The sequence below is a fragment of the Penaeus japonicus genome, unplaced genomic scaffold (assembly GCF_977035675.1).
Source record: "Penaeus japonicus unplaced genomic scaffold, GWHDUDI00000001_assembly GWHDUDI00000006, whole genome shotgun sequence".
NCBI lineage: Eukaryota > Metazoa > Arthropoda > Malacostraca > Decapoda > Penaeidae > Penaeus > Penaeus japonicus.
The window spans coordinates 42226086-42228585 of record NW_028234408.1 but is presented as its reverse complement, the minus strand read 5'-3'; the positions used below and the strand labels follow the sequence as shown (position 1 = coordinate 42228585).

The window sequence follows — 2500 nt, the reverse complement described above, 5'->3', positions numbered from 1 at the left end:
TAATCAGTGAGCATATTTATGTACTCAGGTAATTTAGGTAGGGCTTCCTTGCCTGTAACCCATTTTATTCTGTAGATGCTAAAGAAGTATGAAGAGATATGTTTTTTTTAGTTAATTTCTTTTATATATTTTCAAAGCCTCAGATAGTAATACTGTAAATGAGCCATCCGCAGCAGAATTATTTTCCACTTTTATTTTGTGAATAAGTGGATGGAACTGAGAGAAAAATAAAATTGTTTGGTCAAATGGCATCCATATTAAAATGTGAAGCTGGAGACTTAATTGGCTTAGAAAATTTGCTTTTTAATCTTGAAGAAGAGACGTCTTGATTTCTTTTCATTAAGAAAAATTGTGCATGATTATTTCACAGTATACATTTTTGCATCTTGTTATACAGCATGCAGGTTAATTTTTTTTTTTTTTTTTTTTTTTTTTTTTTTTTTTTTTTTTTTTTTTTTTTAACTTTATGCAACTTTATTCAGTTTCTTGCCTACTTCATATTATAAATTGAATGTTTGGATTATCTGTAATTTGAAATTCATGTTTGTGTTATTATTGTTGTATTACTATCATTGTTGGGCTTGAGAATTTTCCTTTTCTTTAATAGATAGTTTTGTTTTCACATTTGTCGAGATTATTCCTGTTGTGCAGTACAGTACCTGTAATGCAACTGGTAATGCATGGCTTCTTTTTTTTTTCTTTGGCTCCTGTAGAATGAGAACCTCAAAGGTCGCCCATTGAGCGCACATGAGCAACTTTTTGGCTTTTCTCGGGAAGCTGAGCAAACCCCCCCAGCTTCCCCCTCCAAGTCGGACCCCCCCTCCCCTGTTTTCAAAAGTGCCGCTGCACAGGAGATTATAAAGGAAATGGCCTCTGAGGCCGAGAAACACAGGCGATCTGTGCCTAAAGAGAAGCGAAGGCACTTCACGATCTCTAGTAGTCGGCCTCTTATGCTAGAGACAAGAGATACAGGCCTTGAAGAGGTACAGTATGGCATTTATACTTTATGGAGTTTATGATATATGACATAGCAGAGTTGATACTTTCTATACAGGGGGAATGAGAGTGGAAAATATGTGTGCTGTACAAGGTATACATAGGAATTTGATAGTGAAATATGGGTAGTGGATCCATAGTTTGCATACCAGAGTGACAGGCTTTTGTGAGTATGAATAAGTTGTATCCCAAATCAGCCATACAGTTCTTGCACTAGATCTACTGGACTATTTATATTCATTTAGACATTTTGATAGAAAGAAGTGGTCACGTAAATGCAACTCTAATTCAGATAATCACCAATATACAAATACAAAAACACATACCTAGCAGAGGCTGTGGATACAATATTGATGTGAAGGGGTAGTGACAAAACTAAATATTCGGTAAAGTGTTTTGATAGAATTGCATCTACGGAGCAGAATCTAAGGCTGTACTAGTTAGAATGATTTTTTTTTTCTTTTTTTTTTCTTTCTTTAGCTGTTCAGAGCTTTTATTTTTTAAAATTTACTATGCACTTTTTTCTTATTGATACAAAGTCCCAGTTCGTTGCCTGTCTGATACCTGCATGAGGAATAAATGTTTTAAACTTGAAATGCAGGTTAATTATATATTGGTTATCTTCCTTTTTGATTAGTTAAGAAAAATATTTAGTTTTTACCATTAATGTTCTCTTTTCTTATGTTTTGTATATGTCAAAGCAGTAGTTTCATTTGTTCTATGTGATATTAGAATGATTATGGTTCATTACAGAATATTCTTTTTTAATAAGATTCTATTCTATTTTACTTGCATTATCCAGATTAAGTTTTGAAAATGAAACTACAAACTAAGTGCTCAGGAAATTAATTATGAGTTCTTGTCTGTTAACATTTCTGTAATTATTTCACCAGCATTGCCCTACTGACCTATAGAGAAATTAGTTGACATAGAGCATACCCACTCATCCTTTTCCTTTTAACAGGGTGCTAGATCACGTGATGACTGCGATATGGTCAGGGCCTTGCGTCCGCGAAACCATCCTGATGTCGTTAAGTCAACCCTTAGCACAAGGGATCTCCGATTTAATGAGACTACCATTGACTCTATACTTGGTGCTCCAGATAAGATTTACATTCCGGAGAGATATATGCCGGATGAGGTGAGATCTAGTAGCTGATTGAGATTTCCGAATTTTGTACTTTGTAACTTGATGAATTTCTTGTATGATAGTATCAAAAAACTAGTGCTTAATTTTTTTTGTTTTCATGTTTGTCTTTTGTATTCTTTGACCTCATTGTAATGATAAATTGACCCTTCAAAGGATGATGAGAAGGAGCCGACAGAAGAGGAGCGCGCACAAAGGGAGCAGAAAGCAGAATCGATCCGGAAAATGCTCAGTGAAACGCAAACGACCGTCACCGCCACCGACAACCCAGAAGTCAAAAGTGAGGCGAGTGAAATGGCTGCGAGTTCCTCCTCAGCTTTCAAAGCCAAGATTGCAGCAGAGAAGAAGGAACGAGAA

The 2500-nt window shown here is 35.4% G+C and overlaps 1 protein-coding gene across 1 annotated transcript in view; it reads left to right on the top strand.

The window, feature by feature from the left end:
* Positions 1-2500, top strand: part of LOC122250083 (uncharacterized) — a 137763-nt gene that overhangs the window by 127221 nt on the left and 8042 nt on the right. The window contains exons 18-20 of the mRNA XM_086538061.1: positions 714-983; positions 1961-2137; positions 2300-2500. The exon at positions 2300-2500 is cut by the window's right edge and continues 64 nt beyond it. Coding sequence (XP_086394187.1) covers positions 714-983; positions 1961-2137; positions 2300-2500 — 648 coding nt within the window. The remainder of the gene's footprint in view (positions 1-713; positions 984-1960; positions 2138-2299) is intronic.